This window comes from Dasypus novemcinctus, chromosome 2, assembly GCF_030445035.2.
Source record: "Dasypus novemcinctus isolate mDasNov1 chromosome 2, mDasNov1.1.hap2, whole genome shotgun sequence".
Classification (NCBI taxonomy): Eukaryota; Metazoa; Chordata; class Mammalia; order Cingulata; family Dasypodidae; genus Dasypus; species Dasypus novemcinctus.
This window is the reverse complement of record NC_080674.1, coordinates 66499846-66522246: the sequence shown is the minus strand read 5'-3', so window position 1 is coordinate 66522246 and position 22401 is coordinate 66499846. Positions and strand designations below refer to the sequence as shown.

Genomic DNA, 22401 nt, shown 5'->3' with positions numbered 1-22401 from the left:
GTTGGTGACCAGGCATCAGGCTAGGGTATACCATGAACTCAGCTGACAGTGCTTAGACTCTTTGGAGTATCTTGGCTGCATCTATAAAACAGAGGTGTTGGCCTAGTTGGAGGTGCAAAGTTTCACCTGGAGATTTTTTAAGACTTAAGGCATAAAGCTATCGAATCTTACTCATTTGGCTATGCTAAGATATTTATGGGCAAAACAAAAAATTAATCTTTATATGAGAAAGTTTTTTATTGTATTTCAAAGTTAGCACTGTGGTAACAGAATGCTAAGAGGGTTACCTCAACTACTCTTTCAGTCAGAGCTTCTTATAAAAATCTTTAAAAGGAAACCTTTACATATTTTAGGGTAAAAAGACACAGAGTTATACAGTCTGCAAATGCTTAACATGTAAAGTGATTTTATTTCAGATTTAGCAATATAAAATGTTTATTAGGGGGGAAAGAAGCATGCACCAATAACCAGAAGCATTTGCTTAAGTTATTTTACAATTTATGAAACAAGATAACTGTTTCTCAAAACCAGACAACAGGTTCAAAAATACTTCTTTTCACATCTTTAAGTGATGCTGCTGAGAACAATGGTTGTTATAAGGCCATTTATTGTAGGCACCTTCCCAGCTAGTTCTGGTTATCATTATTCTTATTTTATCTTCTTTCTTTTTTCTCTCTCATGAGCTTTTTGCTTTCTTCCCTTCTTCTTTTATTCACTGGATTCCGAGGATCATAAATTTCAAATGTGTCTGAGTCTTGCATACTTGCATCTTTCACTTTTCTGCTTTTATCTTCAAACTGAAGTATATGCGACATCCTAAAGAGGGAGAGAGATGGTTCAGTGACTTTGGCATGAGAATTGAAAGTAGAAATTCTAAACTACTATATCCTTGGCATAATGAACTGCAACTATGAGTACAGAATACCAAGATGGGTTTATTGTTTACTGGTGATTATGCTACATGGAAACCAACTTCTGAGAAAACACTTAAATTTGAAAAACATGTCTGGAGTTTGTTCTGCTGGTTTGTATTTTTAGTAGTGAGCCTCTTGGTTCTTCCCCTAATGGGAGGTTAAAAGAGTTCTACCCAGAATTGTTCCTTAAACTATACAGAGAACACTCTGTCAACTTCCTTTAAAGAGCCCACTCTTTTAGCTAGGGTGAGCCAGGTTGCAGAAGAAAACTCTTGACAATAAGCCAGTCCTATCTGATTTCCCCCCCCAGCAGTTAAGTGGATCAAGAGTGGGAAATAGGCTAAGAACATTTAAAACTGATGCCTAAATGGTATTATGACTTCCTTTTCTGGGGGAGATGCTGGGCTTAAAATTTTTTTCTTCCGTACAAAAGGAAACTAAGCTTTAGGCATAGTTTCAAGGACTAATTTCCTCCTCTTACTGTTGACTACAACAAATCCAACCATCCTGCTATTTCTACTTTATCAAACTCTTACTGGTCTTAAAGTATCAACATGTGCTTGAATCATAAGTGGTCATAAGCTGGCTATCCTTAGTAGCAGGGAAATATGTAAGTGATAGCTATGCACCCAATAGAAGGTGTCAGGAATAAATAAAGGTGAAGTCAAAAGAAGATCAAATTTCAGGGTATGTTCAATGAATATGGAAAGAGAAAACTTCAATTTTTGTACAAACAAAGTGAAACAAAACTATTAAAGCTTTACCACTAGTTATTTAAACAATGTTTTAATAGGAATACCTAGCACTTTTCTGTATCAGAGCAGATACGGCTAAATTGCCTATAGGATTTAACATTCCATATACGCTAGTTATAACTTTTAGATGAAACCCAAATACTGCATTAATTTATTTTTCACTGTATAAGCAGAGATTTGGGAAGTAGATATCAGCAGATATCCCCACCCTTTTTTCCTTGCAGTAACACAAAAGATGAATGAGGTTTACTTGTGTAACAAACTTCCACAGATGTAGCCAGATTCTGAAGAACCCTAACAAGATTTGAAAGGGAAATAAAATGTTACAGTATTAGTGATACTACAATCACTAAGGGTTCAGTAGCTGCTGTTCTACCACAACTGAGAAGTTGAGGATTATACACCATTCCCATATTAACTCAAGGAAGTTAAGTGGAATGCAATGAATACAAGTGATACTAATATATGGATGATCTAGAATATACTTGTAGTTAAAAATGAGGTAAATCACATTCACATTTTTAAACTTTATACTTGATAGTAAATTATTTATATCAAATTTCAATACATGAATCTCAATACATGAATATGCTTTTATACTTTTATTGCATTATTAAAGACCCTTATTTAGAAAATGCATACATGATAATTGCTTATTTTTAGATGGATTCTCTAGTCTGAATTTTAGTGCGTTCAATTTCCTACATTGTTAAAGTATTAACTTCTGATGAAAAAACAATCCCAACTCCTAGAAAAAGGCTGGTTATTCTATAGCACGGTAACAAGTAACCACAAGAACCAGCATGAAACAGAATTAAACTGGATTTAATCAATTGACGACTTGCCTCAATCTAAATGATCAATGGCAACTTGCTTCAGTGAGCACACCTTTGAAAGTCAACTAATCAGCCTCATGTTTTTGAAAGTTGGCCAATCAGTAGCAGACTCACCCAGTGAACATGCTTCAGAAAGCCAGCCAATCAACAATAGTTTCTCCTGAGTAATGGTGCTTCTGAGGTTGATAGCAACACTCCGAACAATCCATGAGCCCACAACTCTATGTAAGATTTGCAGCCTGATTTGCTTAGAGAGACTGCCTAACAAGAAAAGCTCTACTTACTTAAATAAGTAATAAATTGTCTGTTTCAAAACTTGAAAGGTAGTCTTTTTTTTAAAAAAGATTTATTTATTTAAATCCCCCCTCCCTGCCGTTGTCTGTTCTCTGTGTCTATTTGCTGCGTCTTGTTTCTTTGTCTGCTTCTGTTGTCGTCAACGGCACGGGAAGTGTGGGTAGCGCCATTCCTAGGCAGGCTGCACTTTCTTTCGCGCTGGCCTGCTCTCCTTACGGGGCGCACTCCTTGCGCGTGGGGCTCCCCTACGCAGGGGACACCCCTGCGTGGCAGGGCACTCCTTGCGCACATCGGCACTGCGCATGGGCCACCTCCACACGGGTCAAGGAGGCCCGGGGTTTGAACCGTGGACCTCCCATGTGGTAGACGGACGCCCTAACGGCTGGGCCAAGTCCGTTTCCCGAAAGGTAGTCTTGGGAAGCGGACTTGGCCCAGTGGTTAGGGCGTCCGCCTACCACATGGGAGGTCCACGGTTCAAACCCCGGGCCTCCTTGACCCATGTGGAGTTGGCCCACATGCAGTGTTGAGGCGCGCAAAGAGTGCCGTGCCACGCAGGGGTGTTCCCCGCGTAGGGAGCCCCACGCGCAAGGAGTGCGCCCCGTAAGGAGAGCAGCCCAGAGCGAAAGAAAGTGCAGGCTGCCCAGGAATGGCACCACATGCACGGAGAGCTGACACAGCAAGATGACACAACAAAAACAGATTCCTGTGCTGCTGACAACAACAGAAGCGGACAAAGAAGAACATACAGCAAATAGATACAGAGAACAGACAACTGGGGTGGGGGTAGGGGAGATAAATAAATAAATAAATAAATAAATAAATCTTAAAAAAAAAGGCAGTCTTTTTCTTCAACATACCTTACAGTCTGTGGTACAGACCCTTCAAAGTGCACTCTGTAGAAATTGATTCTGAGTGTATCACCATTGATGAGAAACATGCTTAAAAGAGTAGGAAGACTGTCTTGCTAATGATCCTTTACCTCATATCCAGAATCCTACACTGTGCTTCAGTAAATGCTTAGCAGTTGACAAATTACTCTTGTGCCAACACCAGGAAGAAGATGGACTCATGCTTGTTAAAACAATTTCTTTCAATATTGATATCAAAAAACAAAACCCATTATCTTAGTTAACTTATTCATACCTTTTGACATATACATTCTTCTATTTTAAACATCATTTCTTTCTCTACCCCAAAATACAGTGGGGTTTTCATAATATCCATTTCTAGTAGGGATTATCCCAAGTTTCAAAAATGATTTTATGCCAAGCTGTCAATTAAAACAACACTTTCCTTCTTTCCATGCCATGAGAAGATCTTGCAACTATTGGATTTATTTGGCTTTGGTATAAGAAATGAAATCTAGGTAAGTGAACAACAGCACAAGGTCTACTAAATGAAAGATTTTCTAACAACTCTGAAAAAACAGAAAACCGTAAATTAAAGTTGCTGTCTTTTTCAACTTTATGTTTCATATACCAATGCACTAAATTCCAATATTTTGATTAATATCAAACCCAAGCCCAGAGGAAAGAAGGGGCTATCAGCTTACAAACTACCTCAGTTTTAATTCCATAATACTTAGCATGGCTGGTTATTCTGCAATAATATTTAATCTTTAATGGAAATAAAAGCATAATCAAAATGTTTTGCCCATTTATCTTTCAACATGCTTTGGTCACTTCATTTTACAAAGCAAAACAAAACAGTTATTATGATTTTCAGCATAATAAATTCCTAACCTACGTGCCTCTATAAATCAGGCTGCAGTGAATTGAAAACATGCCCACATTTTACAGTCTTTTTTGAGACCATACTTGCAGACTTATAATACAGATTTAGTTTGAGTACATAAGGGTCCAGTAGTTTATAATACTGGATGTCCCAATAACTCAATACTATCCACTCTGTGGCTGGTCACAGATTTGGCCCATCAAGAACAGGGAATTTTTTTGGAATTTCACACTGATCATTTACATCAGAAAATTTTAGAACTTATTTGCTGAAGGTAAAGATAAAAAATTAATTCTGACTAGTAAAAGTTTTTTACATAGCCTCAGATTCTCAAATCAGAACATTGGCCTCAGTGTGCTACAGAAATAAGGGGAGGTTTATCATTTTCATAAAGGTTGTGTTTGATGGTAACTTTTTTTTTTGTATGGGATTGTGTAGAGTTATAAGCAAAAGTAAACTATTAATTCTTTGAAAAGGACCTGGACCTTATTAACCTCACTAATTTGACACACAGTTTTTAAAGTTCTCATGTAATTGTGAAATAGATTAACATACGACAGCAAATAATATTAATGGGAAATAGAAGACAGAAACTTATTCTCAATGTATCAGTTAAATTATTTGTGCTCAAATAATGTCAACAGCTATCTTTTTCACTGGGTATTTTATAAACCACTCTTCTCATTTCCAAATACCCTAATTTAGGAACTTATCACCCTGCCTTTAGATTGCTGCAGGTGTCCTAATTGTTTTACATCTTTACTATTTCTCCCTCCTTTAGTCCTCTAAAGCCTCTAAAATCTTTCTTACACATTGCTTTTATAGCATTCCTTTGATCAGGAACTATCAGCTATAATATTAGACTGAAACAACTCAGTTCAACCCTTCAAACACTCTTAACAACTGGCACTTCCAATCTCACCAACCTTAATTCATTTCTTTCTTCAACTCTCACCATTTTGTAATTGCCTGTTTATTTAATTGTGAACAGACTGTCAGTTATATGAGACAAAGTTTGAGTCTTGTTTGGATGTATTCCCAATGCTGAGCATGGTGATTTGTGTTAGGAATTAAAGTCTTCAGACCCTTGGTACTGGCCAGGTCTGCTGGCTGGTACTACCTGGTTTGCTAAACTAACATTTGACCTCTGATCGTGGGCAGGGACTGCCTTCTATTTCTATGATATATTCCTCCAATGTCTAATGGGCTCTGCAGAAAGTCTCACGTTCAGCACAAGTCCACCTTTTCATGACCTCTCTCTGCTCATTGCAAACTAATTGCTGTTTTTTTCACTGCACTCATCAGTGATTGCTAGTTTTTTATTCCTTGACAGGCTCCTCTGGGAGTGTGCCTTTTGTTATTTTTAATTTCCTAATTTTTTGATTCCTAATGTAGAACTAGATAGTTAGGATTTTTTTTTCAGAGCAGTAGTTCTCAAAGTATGGTTCAAGAATCCCTGCACCAAATGCAGGCTGCACTTTAGAATCACCTAGGTAGCTTTGAAAACCATCAATGCCAAACCACTACCTCCACAGATAATGATTTAGTTGTCCCCAGGTGGGGGCCCAGCACCTGTAATTTAAAAAACTTGCCTGATATTTCTTATATGTGGCCAAAGGTAAGACAACTGCACTAAAATTTAACAATCCTTATACTTTCATATTGATTTTATTAGACATTTGTTTTTGCCCTTTCAGAGATGGAGAACAGTTGGTTCCTAATCACAAGCTATGCATACACTTCAAGATACTTAACTGACCTCTGATACTATTATATGAAATGAAAAATCTCAAGTGCATTAGCCATTTCCTATATATGGTTTGAGGAAAAGAAATGAGCCGGATTCAATTACTCATTCACTGGGGACAAAAAACCAGATATGACCCAGATCCTACTGTCCTGACATGAACAGTCCATTAGGGAGATGAATACACAAGCAGACACTAGAGTGTGGCAAAAGCACATTTTGGAATTGTCTGCAAAGTATGCGGCAACAATAATATTAACATTCACCGAAACATAGCTCTAGAGCTTACAAAACGCTTTCACATGTTGTGTGGTATCATCCTTACAATAACTGTATAATGTAGGCAGGAAAGATATTATCATGCCTCTTTTACTGGCAATCTCCGAGATTTGAGTTCCAGATACTTGTAGCTGTAAGTACTTGACTAGTTACTTTCCTCCATGCCTTTAGACATTAACAAACTTTCATTTTGTGAAAATGGATTTAACTTTTGGAAGAAGTAAAAAGTTAATGCAGTGCTAAATTTAGTAAGATAAAAAAATTCAGATTGGATAGTGTTTATATTGGGATAAAAATTTTTAAAAAATGCAACTATGAAGAGACATTAAAGAATGATTAGTTGTGTGGCTTCTGGGCTGGTCTTTAAAGTTCCAAAAATTTCTTTTGGAATATGGGAGCATCTTTGGGAACAGGCACCTCTCTTTTAGGTGAAAATTTGCTTTAAAAAAACCCATCAACACTTTCGGGAAGATGATGTAGGAATAGGTAGGCAGGGTTCAATTCTCACAAAAACAACAAGGAAAGGGTAAAAAGCTGTCCAAGGCATCTGCTTTGGGATCTGCAGACCAGGAGAGTGCTGCGCACTTCCCAGGAGGGCAAGGGACAGAGAGACAAAGAAGCAGAAATGAAAACTGTGAGTTACTAACCACTGTGGCTGGGAATAGCACCCATCCCCCACCCTCAAGGGGAACAGCCTGGATAAAACTTGTGGCTCACTGCAGCTACCTGAGAGGGGAAAAGATAGCTTCTTCCCAGGGAAGAGGGAGAGTGTGGCAGAGGGCAGAGAGTGGTTTCTCTTGAGTGAATTTGGCCAGCAGAGAACACTTTGAATCTTGGGATATCATGAGAAAATGGAGGTTGAAAGAGTCACCTCTGCCAAAAGATTCACTGATGAGTGCCATCTGCTGACAGGCCAGGGAACTGCAAGGAGAAAAACCACTTTTAAGTCTCTCTTGTCCCAGCCTTCTAAGGAGTGGATCTGTGCCCCTTTAAAAAGTCCCCAGCCCTATTTTGATAACTTAAGCTGGGCAATTTTAAGGACTTACAACAAGTTGAACCATAAATCAAAGAAGAACCATGAAGCAAAACTGCAAGGCAAGAGAGACAACTTGACAGGGTAAATTCACCAATATATTCAGATGCCTGGACATCAGCAGAAAATTGCAAGCCACAATGAGAAATGGGAAGAGAAGGCCTAACGAGAGGAATAAGCCAAAAATTCTGACGAGACAGATTTTAAGACAACTAATCAATGATAATCACACAAATCTTCTAAATCAATTCAAGAAACTGAAGGAAAATATTACCAGAGAGATAAAGGATATTAAGAAGACACTGGGTAAGCAGAAAGAACAATTTGAAAGCCTGCGAAGAAAAGTAACAGAGCTTATGGGAATGAAAGACACAATGGATGAAATTAAACTAAATTAGAGGCATATAACAGCAGATTTGAACTGATGGAGGACAGAATTAGTGAAATTGAGGCAGAACATCTGAACTTGAAAAGACAGGAGAACAGAAAGAAAAGAATGGAAAAACTGGAACAGAGTCTCAGGGAATTGAATGACAAAATGAAAAGCACAAACATATGTATTATCAGTGTCTCAGAAGGAGAAGAAATGGAAAAGGGGAAGAAAGAATATTTGAGGAAATAATGACTGAAAACTTCCCAAGTCTTACGAAAGACATAAATATCAACACCCAAGATGGACAACATATCCTAAACAGAATAAATCTGACTAAACCTACACTGAGACACCTACTATTCATAATGACAAATACTAGATATAAAGAGGGGATTCTGAAAGCAGCAAGAGAAAAGCAATGCATCACATACAAGGGAACCACAGTAAGACTAAATACCTGTCTCTCATCAGAAACCATGGAGGCAAGAAGAAAGTGGTGTGATGCATTTAAAGTACTGGGAGAAAATTCTTTATATGGCAAGACTGTCCTTCAAAAATGAGGGTGAGTTTAAAGTCTTCACAGGAAAACAAAAACTGAAATAGTATGTTACCAAAAGACCAGAATTACAAGGTTACTAAAGGGAGTGCTACAGTCTAAAAGGAAAACAAAACAAAACAAAACAAAAAACAAGGGCAAGAGACTTGGAGAAGATGTAGAAATAAAGATTATTGGTAAGGGTAACTTAAAAGGTAAAAAGTCAGACAGTAGTAAGATATGACAATGGAAAGCCAAAGAATAAAAGAGATGAAGTAAGTAATGCCTTTACAGTAATAACATTGAATGATAACAAACCAAATTCCCCAACCAAAAGACAGACTGACAGAATGAATTAAGAAAACATGAGCTTCCTACAAGAAACACACCTCAGATGTAAGGACACAACCAGGTTGAAAGCAAAAGGTTGGAAAAGATATTCCATGTAAATAGTAATAAAAAAACATCTGGAGTAGTGGTACTAACATCCTTGGACAAAATAGATTTTAAATGCAAAATTGTTATAAGAGATGAAGATATTAAAAAAGGGGATAATTCACTGAGAAGAAATAACTGTAATAAATATTTATGCACCTAATATGGGTGTCCTCAGATACTTGAGAAACTGAAGGGAGAAATAGCAGTCTCTACAATAACAGTTGGACTATTATTATATACCACTCTCAGCATTGGATAGAATATCTGGACAGAGGAAAAATAAGGAAACAGAGAGCTTGAATAATATGATATATCTATTAGACCTAACAGACATTTATAGAACATTATACCCCCAAAACAGCAGGACATACATTCTTTTCATGCAGTCACAGATCCTTCTCCAGGATATACCATATGTTGGGTCATGAGAAATGTCTTCAATGCATTTTAAAATATTGAAATTACACAAAACACTTTCTCTGACCATAATGGAATGAAACTGGAAATTAATGATGGATGGAAAAAGGGAAAATTAAGAAATGCATGGAGAATAAATAACACATCCCTAAATAATCAGTGGGTCAAAGAAGAAATTGCAAGAGAAATCAGTAAATATCTTGAGTCGAATGAAAACAAGAACACAACATACCAGAACCTATGGGACACAGCAAAGACAGTGCTGAGAGGGAAATGTACAGCCCTCAATACTTACATTAAAAAAGAAGAGGAAGAGGATGTGGCTCAACAGATAGACCATCCACCTACCATATAGGAGGTCCAAGGATTTGATACCCAGGGCCTCCTGGCTCATGTGGTGAGCTGACCCATGTGCAGTGCTGCTGTGTGCAAGGAGTGCCAGCCCATGCAGGGATGCCTCCATGTAAGGGTGCAGCCTGCACAAGGAGTGGCCCCTGCACAAGGAGAGCCACCCCACATGAAACCATAGCCCAACCAGGAGTGGTGCCACACACACACAGAGCTGATGCAGCAAGATGATGCAACAAAAAGAGACACAGATCCCCAGTGCTGCCTGATGAGAATACAAGCAGACACAGAAGAATACACAGCAAATGGACACAGAGAGCAGATGGGGGTGGGGGGGAGGGAAATAAATAAATAAATCTTTAAAAAAAAAAAGAAGAAAGAGCTGAAATTGAAGACCTAACTGCACACCTGGAGGAACTACAAAAAGAATAGCAAACTAATTCCAAATCAAGATGAAAGAAAGAAATAATAAAGATCAGAGCAGAAATAAATGAAATTGAGACCAAAAACAACAAAAAGAATAGAGAATCAACAAAAACAACCAAAAGTTGGTTTTTTGAGAAGATCAACAAAACAGACAAAACCTTAGCTAGAGGGGGTGGTGGACTTGGCCCAGTGGTTGGGGCGTCTGTCTGCCACATGGGAGGTCTGCGGTTCAGACCCCGGGCCTCTTTGACCTGTGTGCAGCTGGCCCATGCGCAGTGCTGATGCCTGCGGGGAGTGCCGTGCTGCGCGGGGGTGCACCCCATAGGGGGAGCCGCCCAGCGCAAAACAAAGTGCAGCCTGCCCAGGAATGGTGCCACACACATGGAGAGCTGACCCAACAAGATGATGCAACAAAAAGAAACACAGATTCCCGTGCCACTGACAACAACAGAAGGGGACAAAAGAGATGCAGTAAATAGACACAGAGAACAGACAACCGGGGTAGGGGGTGTGGGGAAGGGGAGAGAAATAAATAAATAAATAAATAAATCTTAAAAAAAAAACAACAACAAACCTTAGCTAGATGAAATGAGAGGGGTGACATTACCACAGACCCCCAAAGAAATAAAAGCCATCATAAGAGGATACTATGAACAACTTTATGCCAACAAACTAGATAACGTAGGCAAAATGGACAAATTCCTAGAAACACATGAACAACCTACGCTGACCCTAGAAGAAAGAGAAGACCTCAACAAGCCAATCACAAGTAAAGAGACTGAAACAGTCATCAAAAAACTCCTCAAAATGTAAAGTCCAGGACTAGATGGCTTCACAGGTGAATTCTACCAATCATTCAAAGATGATCTAAATGAATCTTATTCAAGCTCTTCCAAAAACTGAACAGGAAGGAATGCTACCAAATTCTATGAAGCCAACATCACCCTAAAACCAAAATCAGATAAAGATACTAAGAAAAAAGAAAATTACAGACCAGTTTCTCTAATGAATATGGATGTAAAAATCCTCAACAAAATATTTGCAAACTGAATTAAAAAACACTTTAAAAGAATTAAATATATAATCAAGTGAGTTTTATCCCAAGTATGCAAAGGTGGCTCAACACAAGAAAATCAAGTAGTATCATAAACCACATTAATATAATGAAGAAGAAAAATCACATGATCTTCTTGATTGATGCAGAAAGGCATCTGACAAAATACAGCATCCTTTCTAGATAAAAACACCACAAAAGAAAGGAATAGAAAGAAGCATTCTTAACATAGTAAAGTGCATGCATGAAACCCCAGAGCTAGCACTGTACTCAATGGTGAAGGATTGAAAGCTTTCCTGCTGAGATTGGGAACAAGACAAAGTTGTCCACTGTCACCACTATTATTCAATATTGTGCTATAAGTTCTAGCTAGAGCAATTAGGCTCATAAAGAAATAAAAGGAGCCCAAATAGGAAAGGAAGAAGTAAAACTGTCACTATCCATTGATGAAATGATCCTATATCTAGAAAATCCTCCAAAAACCACAACAAAGCTACTAGAACTAAAAGATGATTTCAACAAAGAGGTGGCATACAAGATTAATATGCAAAAATCAGTAGTGTTTCTATACACTACAAATGAACAAACTGAGAAGGAAGTCAGAAAAAAAAATTCCATTTACAAGAGTGACTAAAAGAATCAAATATTTAGGAATAAACTTAACGAAGGACATAAAGGACCTGTATTCAGAAAAACTACAAAACAGTGCTAAAAGAAACCAAAGAAAGCCTAAACATGAAAGGACATTCCATGGTCATAGATTGGAAGACTAAATATAGTTAAGATGTCAATTCTACCAAAACTGATTTACAGATTCAACACAATCCCAATAAAAATCCCAACATTTTTTCCCCCAGAAATGTAAAAGTCAATTTTCAAATTTATTTGGAAGGAAAAGGGACCCCAAATAACCAAAAATGTCTTAAAAAAAGAACGAAGTTGGAGGACTCGCACTTACTGGCTTTTACTTAGCTACAGTGGTAAAAACAGCATGATACTGGTATAAAGACAGACATACTGACCAATGGAACTGAACTGGGACTTCAAAAATAGATCCTCACATCTATGGTCAAGTGATTTTTTTTATAAGGCTGTCAAGCCTACTCAGCTGGCCCAGAACTTTCTATTTAACATATAGTGCTGGGAGAACTGACTATCAATATCCAAAAGAAAGAATGAGGGTCCCTATCTCACACCTTATACAAAAAAAAATAACTCAAAATGATCAAGGACCTAAATATAAAAGCGACAACCATAAAATTCCTAGAAGAAAATATAGGGAAACATCTTCAAGATCTTATGATAGGCGATAGTTTCTTAAACCTTACACCCAAAGCATAAGCAATGGAAAAAAATAGATAATGGGTACTCTTCAAAATTAAACATTTTTTCTTCTGAAGAATTTGTTAAGGAAGTAAAAAGGTAGCCTACTCAATGGGAGAAAATATTTGGAAACCACATATCCAACAAGGGTTTGATATCCATGTTATATAAAGAGATCATACAATTCAATGAAAAAAAACCCACCAATAACCCAACTTAAAAAGGAGCAAAAGACTTGAATAGACATTAATCCAAAGAGGAAATACAAATCTGTTCAACATCACTACCTATTAAGGAAATACAGATCAAAACTACAATGAGATACCATTTCACACATTATAGAATGGTCATTATATATATTAAAAAAAAACCCCACACACAACCCAGAAATCTACAAGTGCTAGACGATGTGGAAAAAAAGGAACCCTCCTTCACCGTTGGTGGGAATGTACAATGGTGTAGCCTCTGTGGAAGACAGTTTGGCAGCACTTCAAGAAGCTGAATAAAAAATTGCCATATGATCTACTAGGAATATATTCAGAAGAACTGAAAGCAAGGACAGGAACTGATATTCGCACACTGATTTTCATAGCGGTGTTATTCACAATTGCTAAAATATGGAAACAGCCCAAGTGTCCATCAACTGATGAATGGCTAAACAACATGTGGTATATACATACAATGTAATACTATTCAGCTGTAAAAGAAGTGAAATTGGGATGCATATGACAACATGGTTGAACCTGGAGAATATTATGTTAAATGAAACAAGCCAGACACAAAAGGACAGATATTGTATGGTCTCACTGATATGAACTAAATACGATGAGTAAACTCATAGAGGTAAACTCTAGAGTACAGGTTATTAGGAAATAGAATGTGGGTTGAGAATGGGAGCTGATGCACAATGTATGTAAGACTTTCTAATAAGACTTATTGTAAAAATGTGGACATGAATAGAGTTGATGGTTGCACATTATAATGAGTATAACACTGCTGATTTATAAATGAGATTGTGGCTGAAAGGGTAGTCTGTGGATGTACGAAAGCAAGTGAATAATCAAGGGTATGTATGATAGTGATTTAGGTGATGGATGAAGATTGTGGCTAATACTTTTAATATAAGGATGTTCTTTTAAAAGCGTTAAGAATTTGGGGATACATGGGAAAATTACTCTTGCAACTAATGGACAATAGTTACGAGTAATATTGTAATATTTTTGCTGCAATGATAAAGATTTTATATCAATTTTAAGAGACAATTATGAGGGGGTATGGGAATTTTCCTTTTCGAGTAATGAAAACGCTCTAATATTGACTGAGATGATGATAGCACAACTCTGTTACGCAAATTGAGAGTCACTGAGTGTACCCTTTGAATGAACTGTACAAAACATGAGGCTGTATAACACAGGGAAATCTAGTGGTAGAAGATGGCCAGGACAAATATGAGAATGTTCTCTCATTATCTGTAACAAATGTATAATACTAGATCATGGTGTTAATAATTGGGTAGGTTGAGGGAAAATACACCAAATGTAAGATATGGGGTATAGTTAGTAGTAATATATATATATATTTAAAGATTTATTTTATTTATCTCTTCCCATCCCCTTGTTGTTTGCACTTGCTGTGTCTGTTCATCTTCCTTGTTTCTTTACGAGGCACCTGGGATCTCTGATGTGGGAGGGAGGCACCTAATCATTTAAGTCACCCCTGTTCCCTGCTTTGTTGTGTCTCTCATTATGTTTTTCCTTGTGTCTCTTGTTGTGTCATCTTGTCATGTCAGCTCACTGTGCCTGCCCATCATGCCAGCTTGCCATCCTGCTGGTCCTCTTTAGGAGGCACCAGGAACCTCTGCTCCCTGCTTTGCTGTATCTCTTATCATGTTTTTCTTCTTGTGTCTCTTGTTGCATCTTCTTGTTTTATCAGCTTGCCACGCCTACCTGTCACATCAGTTTGCTGCCTTCTTTAGAAGGCACCAGGAACCAAACCACAGACCCCTATGTGGTAAGTGAGAGCCCAACTGCTTGAGCCACATTTGCTTCCCCTAGTAGTAATATTTTCATGACACTTTTATAATTTGTAACAAATGTTCCACAACAATGCAAGGTGTTGGTGGTGGGATGTTGTACAGGAGCCCTGTATGATGATATGCATATTTGTTTTGTAAGTTCACAACTTTTACCAGACACTTATTGTTTATATATTTTCACATATGAATGATATACTTCAATAAAATTTTATTTAAAAAAGCATTAATTTTCACTGTAAATTTTATACCCTTAGGGCTTTAAATCATTGTTCTCTGGCATATTGGTCCGTTTTTTCTTCTTTCTAAAATGATGCTAGGTAGGGACACTCTCTTCAGCTGGAGGTCCACAAGGGCCAGTGGTGAGGGGTCATGGAATGACTGTGCAAGGCTGGGTGCCTGGCAATCTCATCTCTGGCAATGAATTCCTAATAAGGATCTTGTGGCCTATGATGATATCAGTCTTTTATGCTATATGCAGTTTTCAAAAGTGCAAATCTTATCTGGTAAGAGCAGCTATTACTCATGCTCTTAGCCAAAAGGACAAGAAGACATTCCACGCTCATGGACTAGAAGACTAAATATTGCTAAGATGTCAGTCTTACCCAAAGCAATTCATAGATTCAATGCAACCTCAATAAAAATTCCAACAACCTTCTTTGAAAATATGGAAGAGCCAATCATCAAATTTATATGGAATAGTAAAGAATCCCATATAGCCAAAGCTATCTTGAAATAGAAGAAAGATGTTTGAAGACTTACACTTCCCAATCATAAAACTTATTAAAAAGCCACAGTAGTCAAAATAGCATGGTACTGGCACAACGACAGAATACAGACTGATGATACTGAATTGAGAGCTGAGAAATGAACCCTCACATCTATGGCCAACTGACTTTTGACAAGGGAGAAAGACTACTCAATTGGGAAGACATAGTCTCTTCAACAAGTGATGTTGGGAAAACTGTATCTCAATTTGGAAAAAAAAAAAAAAAAGGTCCTCATACATATACAAAAATCAACTCAAAATGGATCAAAGGCCTAAATGTAAGAGCCAGAAGCATCAAACTACCAGAAGAAAATACAGGGAAGCTTCTTCAGGATCTTACGTTAGGCAATGATTTCTTGGCCTTTACACCCAAAGCTCAAGCAACAAAAGAAAAAATAAATGGGACCTCATCAAAATTAAAACTTTTGTGTCTCAAAGGACCTTATCATGAAAATAAAATGACAACCTACACAATGGGAGAAAATATTTGGAAACCACATATCTGATAAAGGTTTAATTTCTAGAATATTCAAAGAGATCCTTCAACTTAACAACAAAAAGTGAAACAGCCCACTTAAAAAATGGGCAAGAGACTAGAACAGACACCACTTCAAAGAAGATATACAAATGGCCAGAAAGCACATTAAAAGATGTGCAACATCATTAGCCATCATGGAAATACAAATCAAAACCACAATGAGATACCATTTCTCACCCATAAGAATGGCTGTTATTTAAGATATGGAAAATAACAAGTGTTGGAGAGGATACAGTGAAATAGGAACACTCATTCATTGCTCATGGTGATGCAAAATGGTGCAGCCACTGTGGAAAACAATGTGGTGGTTACTCAGTTAAGTAAAGAAGCTCCATATGACCCATCAATCCCACTACTAGTTATATACTTCAAAAAATTGAAAGCAGGGACTAGAACATATATTTGTACACAAATGTTCATATCAGCATTATTCACAATTTTCAAAAGATGGAAGCAACCCAGATGCCCATCAATGAGTGAATGGATAAACAAAATGGAATATTATTCAGCCATTTAAAGTAATAAAGTCTTGATACATGCAACAACATTGATGAACCTTGAAAACATTATGTTGTGTGAAATAAGCCAGACATAAAAGGGCAAACAATATATGATCTTACTGATATGAAACAATTAGAATAAGAAAACTCATAGAGTCAGAATCTAGAATATAGGCTTCCATAGGACTGGGTGGGGATAGGGAATGGGAAGTTAAGGGTTAAAATGTACAGAGTTCCTATTTGGAGTGATAGAAATGGTTTGATAATGGATGGTGGTGATGGTAGCACAACAACATGAATGTAATCAAATATATATATTTGAATGAGATTAAAAGGGAAATTTTAGGGTGTATAAATGGTAACAGAATAAAAATTTTTAAAAAATTCATGAAACTGTCCTACACAATGAGCCCTAAGCTAAACCATGGACTATAGTTAATAATACAATTATGAAAATGTGCTTTCATCAGTTGCAACAAATGTTCCATACCATGCAAGGTGTTAATAATAGGATGAAGTTTTAGTTTCCTACGCTGCTCAAGGGGAATACCATGAAATGGATTGGCTTAAAGAATAGGAATTTATTAGCTTACAGTTTGAGGCCAAAAAACATCCACATTGAGGTGATGTTTTCTTCCTGAAGACTGGCTGCTGGGTATCCTTGGTGCCTCTGCCACATGGCAAGGCACATGGTGGTATCTGCTGCTGTCTCCCTTTTCTTCTGAGTTTCCTTGCTTTCAGCTTCTTGCTTCTCTGGCTTTCTCCTCTCTCTTTAATCATTCCATTTATAAAAGACCCAGTAATAGGATTAAGGTCTACTTGGAATGAGGTGGGTCACACCTTAACTGAAGTAGCCTTATCAATAGGTCCTACTTACATACACTACAAATACATGTGATAACATGGATGAATCTTGAGAACCTTATGTTGAGTGAAGCAACCCAGGCAAATATTACATGACCTCAATGATATGAAATAAGTAAACCAAGCTGCCTCAAGAGAGCTAGAGACTGGATGATAGGCTTAAAGGAAATTGGGGGGTAGAGGAAGGATGTAAGCTGACACCTACATGGGTGAAATCTATGATAAGCTGGAGGTAAGTATTTGTACAAGGAAGGGATAAAATGGGGGCAAAGGGTTACCTTTGGGTAGGGCTTTGTGGGCTTGAGGGGGGCTAGGGATGGGATGATGGGTAATATTGCCCAAGAAATTGGGGGGAGGTTGGGGGAACGTATGAATATAGGAGATTGTCAGATATTTGGTTGAGAGTATAATGCTGAGAAAACTTTTTCAAAAATATAATAAGGAAGGTTACCTGTTTAAGATGCTTAAAGGGGATAATCTGATGCAGGACAGGCTTCTAGGGAGTGAGTGCTCATTTTGCCATAGTGGGTTATATCATTGGCTAGAGACCCATATAATGAAAGTGAAGGTATACCCACATCCTGGGGAGGACTGATGTTCTCAAATAGAGGGAATTGTATCTCTCGAGAGAAATGGTGGTTCTCAAAGCATTAGGGCAGTCGAGCATGTCAAGCCCTCAACATTGTTGCAAGTATTTCTGAATATGGCCCTTCAAGCAATGAAGATTGACTGTCACTGTGGGCCCTGAGGGGAGGGAGAAAAAGGTATTGAATAGATGGAACCAATGTAACTGTGTGGGCAATAGAAGTGTTCTACAAGATTACGCAAGGATGGATATAAGACATGGTAAATTACACCAAAAATGTAGAGGGGCTGATAGGCTAAAATGTAAATCATAATGTAAAACATAAGGTAACTAAAAATTTAGAAAATTGAATAGTCTAAAATATAAACCACAATGTAAACCCAAATGTTACCTTGTTTGAAAGCTATTGTCTCCATATCTGTACATCAGTTTCAGTAAATATAGCATGAATATGTAAAAAGATAATTGCTGTGGAAGGGAAAAGGGTTTATGTTGGATATGTGGGAGTACTGTATATTGCATATATGAATTACTGTGATCTAAAACTTGTGTGAAGCTTAATAATTAGGGAAAAAAAAGAAAAAGAAAGGATGTAGACACTGAGGAAAAGATGGAAAAAGTTGCCTTGCCAATCTGCATACAGGGCAACACTTATTGCAGTGATGGAAGGCAAAACATCAAAAACAAAGCTTTTGCATTTTTAAATTTTTTGATACCCCAATTTACTTTTACCTTATTTTTTCTAAATTAATATGTATTCTATATCTAACCTTTAAACTCATCACTATATTCCATTTTACTATTAATGGAACCTGGCAATATATTGGGCTTCATTTTTGGAGAAGTTTTGGATCAGAGAGGTTCAACAATGGCAGGGGAGGAATACTGGTGTGGGATGTTATTGACAGGGAACACATGGTTGGCAGGGTGTTCTCCAGGGCATATATCCAGGGTACATAAAAATGTTTGGATATTTTCCTAGTGGTTACAATTAAAAACAACAACTGAGGGAGTGCTGAGTTCCTAGCCAGGGGAGCTCTATCACAATCCCTAAAGGAACAGCAACAATCCCCCAAGTGCAACAGCAAAGATCAAAAAAGAAGGAAGGCCCAATGATGAGCCCCCACCCTTTTTTTTTTAAAAGATTTATTTATTTCTCTCCCTTTCCCCCCAACCCCGGCTGTCTGTTCTCTGTGCCTATTTGCTGTGTCTTCTTTTTTGTCCACTTCTGTTGTTGTCAGCGGCACAGGAATCTGTGTTTCTTTTTGTTGTGTCATCTTGTTGTGTCAGCTCTCCGTGTGTGTGGCACCATTCCTGGGCAGGCTGCACTTTCTTTTGTGCTGAGCGGCTCTCCTTACAGGGTGCACTCCTTGCGCGTGGGGCTCCTCTACACAGGGGACACCTCTGCGTGGCAGGGCACTCCTTGCGTGCATCAGCACTGTGCATGGGCCAGCTCCACAAGGATCAAGGAGGCCCGGGGTTTGAACCGCAGACCTCCCACGTGGTAGACGGATGCCCTAACCACTGGGCCAAGTCCGCCGCCCCAAAAATGAGCCCTTGATACTAATAATTATACTTGTAAGTCTGTGCACCTGAAATAAGAACAAGGCCTAGAGCTGCAGGGTGCCTAAGAGTTACCTCCTGAAAGCCTCTGTGTTGCTCAAATGTGGCCAGTCTTGAGGCCAAACTCAGCATGTAAATGTGTTGCCTTCCCCCCAGCGTAGGACATAACTCCCGGGGATGAGCCTCTCTGGTGCCAAGGGATTACTACCAAGTACCAGCTGATGATGTAACTAGAAAATGACCCTGAATAAAAGGGTCAACTCGGACCAGCAGAATATTTCAGTCTACATATAATACCAGGAGTTAAAAATGCTTTTTGACCTGAATAAAAGGGGGAAATAGAAAGGACAAATGAGTTTATATGGCTATGAGTCTCCAAAAAGAGCTGGGAGGTTATCAGAGGGGTCACCCTTATGCACACCTCAGCAGAGTCCCAGGGACAGCTAAAGTAGGTACAACCCCAGGTATTGGTTCTTCTGAGGGCTACAGAGACCCACAGGTTCTAGGGTCATGGGAGATGGAGTTCAGTGCCATGTCAGTTGGCCCTACTTTGGAGTTTGTGTTTCTGTGTGATGGAGCTGGACTCAGAAGTGATCTTTGTCCACAAGCCTCTCCTGTTACTTTTACTGGATCTGTAGTTGGTGCTGGGGTTTAGAGTATATCCAGGGGACCTGAATCTCTGGACTAACCATATGATATATGATAGCCAGGCCCTGAGCCTCAACAGACTTGCAACTCCTACACTCTGGTTTATTGGACTTACCCCACTCAGCTAACATGGAGGTGAAGAAGGTCAACCATCACACCAGGGAACCAAGAGTGCCTACAACTGAAAGCAGGAGAATTGCATCCATCATCCATGTGGAATCTAAGCCCCCTCTTGATATAGATGTGGAGTGGACACAACCATTCTAAGGCCCACAGGATGGAGGAATAGAATATGGATTAGAGTGGACTTACTGATATTCTATTCATGAACTACTGTGATTAGTAATCGAAGAAAATGTGGCAATGGTGTGGAGAAAGTGGCCATGGTGGCTGCTGGGGGTAGGGAGTGGAAGGAAGAGATGTGATGTGGGGGCATTTTTGGGGGTTGGAGTTGTCCTGGGTGGTGCTGCAGGGACAGTTACCAGACACTGTATGTCCTCCCACGGCCCACTGGGTGGACTGTGGGAGAGTGTGGGCTATGATGTGGACCACTGACCATGAGGTACAGCGGTGCTCAGAGATGTTATTCACCAAATGCAATGAATGTCTCATGATGATGGAGGAGGTTGTTGTTACGGGGGGAGGAGTGAGGTGAGAGGGGTGGGGGGTATATGGGGACCTCATATTTTTTTGAATGTAACATTAAAAAAATAAAGACAAAAAAAAGGATATGGCATACGAAAAGCTAATTTTTCCAAGTTAAAAGTAGATACTATTCCCCAAAAAAACATTTGTTTGGGATTTTTTGGAGGCTTTACTATAAAAACAATGTTCAAACAGAGAATACAATCAGGTTTATACAATGTACAGCAATGCTATAAGCTTGTTAATAGAAAGTTATGTTGAAATTTCTAAGCTTTCCTGACCACATATTCTTGCTCTCCTTAACCTTGTTTATCACTCAGAATTGTATTAGTACACCAATATTTTCTTTCATCATGCCCATGGATTCCTTCTTTGATATTCTTTGGCTTCTTTCCATGATTTTCTAATGTTGTCTTTGACAACTATATTCATATATTTGTACAGAGTAAAACATTATTCTACAGATTCTTAAAAAAAAATAGGTCCTACTTACAATGGGTTCACTCCCACAGGAATGGATTAACTTTAAGATTTTCTGGGGTACACAGAGTTCTAAGTTACCATACTTCACCCTCTGGATCCCAGAAAGGCATATTCTTTCTATATGCAAAATGTATTCATTCCACCAAAATATTCTACAAGTCTCAAGTAATTTTAGCAACAATACCAAGCACAGCACAAAGTCTCATTAAAATCAGTTATGGGTGTGGCCTACCTGGGGCACAGTTCCCCTCAATCTGTGGACCTGTGAAACCTAGAGAACAGGTTATCTGCTTCCAATATACAAAGGAAGAAGAGGCAAAGGATAAACATTTCCATTCCTATATGGAGAAAACTGGAAGGAAAACAGGGGTGATGGGTCCCAAACAAGTTTGAAAACCAGCAGAGCATACTCCATTAGATTTCAAGGTCTGAGAGTCATCTACAGAATGATGTTTTGTTCTCTGGGTTTGATGGAGCAGCACCCCCACTCATTCCAAGTGCTTCTGCAGCAGCCATGCTATGCTCTCCCCAAACACTGGGGTGAAGGCTTTACTATCTTCAACCACAGGGATGGTGGTCAAGCTTGCCTTGAATACCAGGACACAGGCTTCACACTCATCAAGCATTTGGGTGGTGGTTAGACTCTTCAAAATCCCTGGATCATAGGTTCATAGATTCCACCCACTGAGAAAAATAGGTGGCAGCACTCTTCCTGAACTTTGGGGTAGAAGGCCTGTCCTCTCTAAGCACTGGGGCTGACTCATCCTTTCCACATACAAGTGGACCCTTTCTCTTGGTTTGAAAAGATGTCTCAGTCCAGACCTCAGTTTCCATGGTCCTGCCTCAGAAGTCATTTTTCCTTTAATCTTTCCCATTCTGTCCAGGCTGGCAGTGGTTAGATTCATACAGATCTTACAAAAAACCTGTTGGTTTTACATGCAGTACACAGGGGTCCAAACTTCAGACAACAGGATTTTCCACAGATCCTTCCTGGATAATTGCACCTCCAAACCTGACTTGTACTGAAATGACTGACTGGATCCATGTTCAGTTAAACCCTCATATGGAGCACTATTTTCTGGGGACTCACTTTCTGGAAGCTCAGATTTTTACCAATTATCATTTCTGATTTCTTTGTGTCCAGGAGTTCAGTTCTCAGTTTATCCCTTTCCTCTTACATTTTACTGTAAGTTTCAAGGAGAAACCAGGATGTACTTTCTAAATTTAGTTTGGAAATTTCCTAAATATCCAAGCTTCTCAGTCTAAA

General features: G+C 38.5%; 1 protein-coding gene across 1 annotated transcript in view; it reads right to left on the bottom strand.

Moving 5' to 3' along the window:
• Positions 1-389: 389 nt before the first annotated feature.
• Positions 390-22401, bottom strand: part of CWC27 (CWC27 spliceosome associated cyclophilin) — a 312875-nt gene continuing 290863 nt past the window's right edge. Inside the window, exon 14 of the mRNA XM_058309301.2 lies at positions 390-816. Within this exon, the coding sequence (XP_058165284.1) occupies positions 654-816 (163 nt within the window). The 3' untranslated portion in view covers positions 390-653. The remainder of the gene's footprint in view (positions 817-22401) is intronic.